General features: G+C 39.5%; 1 protein-coding gene across 1 annotated transcript; it reads left to right on the top strand.

The window, feature by feature from the left end:
• Positions 1 to 36: 36 nt before the first annotated feature.
• LOC102197953 (beta-soluble NSF attachment protein-like) lies at positions 37 to 1,277 on the top strand. The gene is made up of 3 exons (XM_005755969.1): positions 37 to 137; positions 291 to 359; positions 1,008 to 1,277. Exons 1-3 carry the CDS (start codon positions 39 to 41, stop codon positions 1,158 to 1,160), a joined length of 321 nt encoding a protein of 106 aa, XP_005756026.1. The 5' UTR covers positions 37 to 38; the 3' UTR covers positions 1,161 to 1,277.
• Positions 1,278 to 1,283: the final 6 nt, after the last annotated feature.

Raw genomic sequence — 1,283 nt, 5'->3', positions numbered from 1 at the left:
GGTTAATGTTTGTGCCTCCATGTGTGTTTTAGGTTGCAATGAGCACCATGGACAATCCCCTACTCAAGTACAACGCAAAAGAGTATTTCTTTAAGGCATCGCTCTGTCATTTCATTGTGGATGAGCTCAATGCCAAGGTAACACAACAAACAACAACTATAGCCAGCCACTGAGTCCGCACAGACACATTCACTGAATCTGATGTATTTGTGGGTCGGGTTTCATGCTTAATTGTTCATTGCAGAAATCAGTTTACACGTACCGTTAACACTAACGCCTGTGTGTTTCAGTTGGCCATCGAGAAGTATGAAGAGATGTTTCCAGCCTTCTCAGACTCCAGAGAGCTCAAACTGTTAAAGGTAAATTACCTTTTCTTGTTTTTTTCAACGTAACTTTCTAAGTTTGCATAAATATTTTATTAAAGGTTTTAACGGTTTATAAAATCTGTTACGCTGAAACAATAATTTTATGAAAAATAATATAAACACTCTTTACAACAAGCAGGCAGTGATTTATGAAAGAAATTCCTGGAAATTTTAAATGTAATTTGTGTTTTTAACCTCTGCAAAGGTTTAGACTAAACTTTTCACCGAAAGTGAGGAGCTGTTTATTAGTGGATGCATTGAAATGTTTTCAAATGTTTGCTGTATATTTTTGTAGCTCTCCATCTTTGACTTACGTGATTAAATAACAGTTGCATTGACTTAGTGCACCATCTTGTGGTTCAAACTGGCATTACACAAAGGTACAGCCCAGCCTTACCCCAACTTCAGTTGATATGTCTTCAAATATTGCACCTTTAGTTAAGTTTAGACACTGAAATCAAACATGTAGATTTCTTTCAATAGTATTTAATGTAAATAGTCATAAGAACATTATGATGTAAAGGAAAGCCCACAGAATATGATCATTAAAACACTGCTGCTACTAATCAGAGCTTAATTGTGCCATTTGTGTGTTTTTTCCCATGAACATTTTTGCCTATTCGCCACTCCTCTGTGCAACAGAAACTGCTAGAAGCCCACGAGGAGCAGAACAGCGAGGCGTTCACGGAGGCCGTGAAGGAGTTTGATTCTGTGTCTCGCCTGGACCAGTGGCTGACCACGATGTTGCTACGCATCAAGAAAACCATCCAGGGGGACGCTGGGGACCTGAAATAGACACACTTAGAAGAGGGGAGAGAACAAAGGGGGGGAATAGGGAAAGGGGCCATTGAAGAGAGAAGGAAGATGAGAGTGGAGGGGATTAAATGATGGGACAAGAGACAGGCATGTATCTTAATG

Source organism: Pundamilia nyererei, unplaced genomic scaffold, assembly GCF_000239375.1.
Source record: "Pundamilia nyererei isolate P.nyererei 1_Seehausen unplaced genomic scaffold, PunNye1.0 scaffold05828, whole genome shotgun sequence".
Lineage (NCBI taxonomy): Eukaryota > Metazoa > Chordata > Actinopteri > Cichliformes > Cichlidae > Pundamilia > Pundamilia nyererei.
This window is presented reverse-complemented; position numbering and strand designations above follow the sequence as displayed.

Bases quoted from the DNA above. Each gene is read 5' to 3' on its own strand.
- LOC102197953 (XM_005755969.1), top strand. From the start codon at position 39: ATGAGCACCATGGACAATCCCCTACTCAAGTACAACGCAAAAGAGTAT. The intron at 138-290 runs GTAACACAACAA...TGTGTGTTTCAG, and splicing joins TGGATGAGCTCAATGCCAAG to TTGGCCATCGAGAAGTATGA. The intron at 360-1,007 runs GTAAATTACCTT...TCTGTGCAACAG, and splicing joins GAGAGCTCAAACTGTTAAAG to AAACTGCTAGAAGCCCACGA.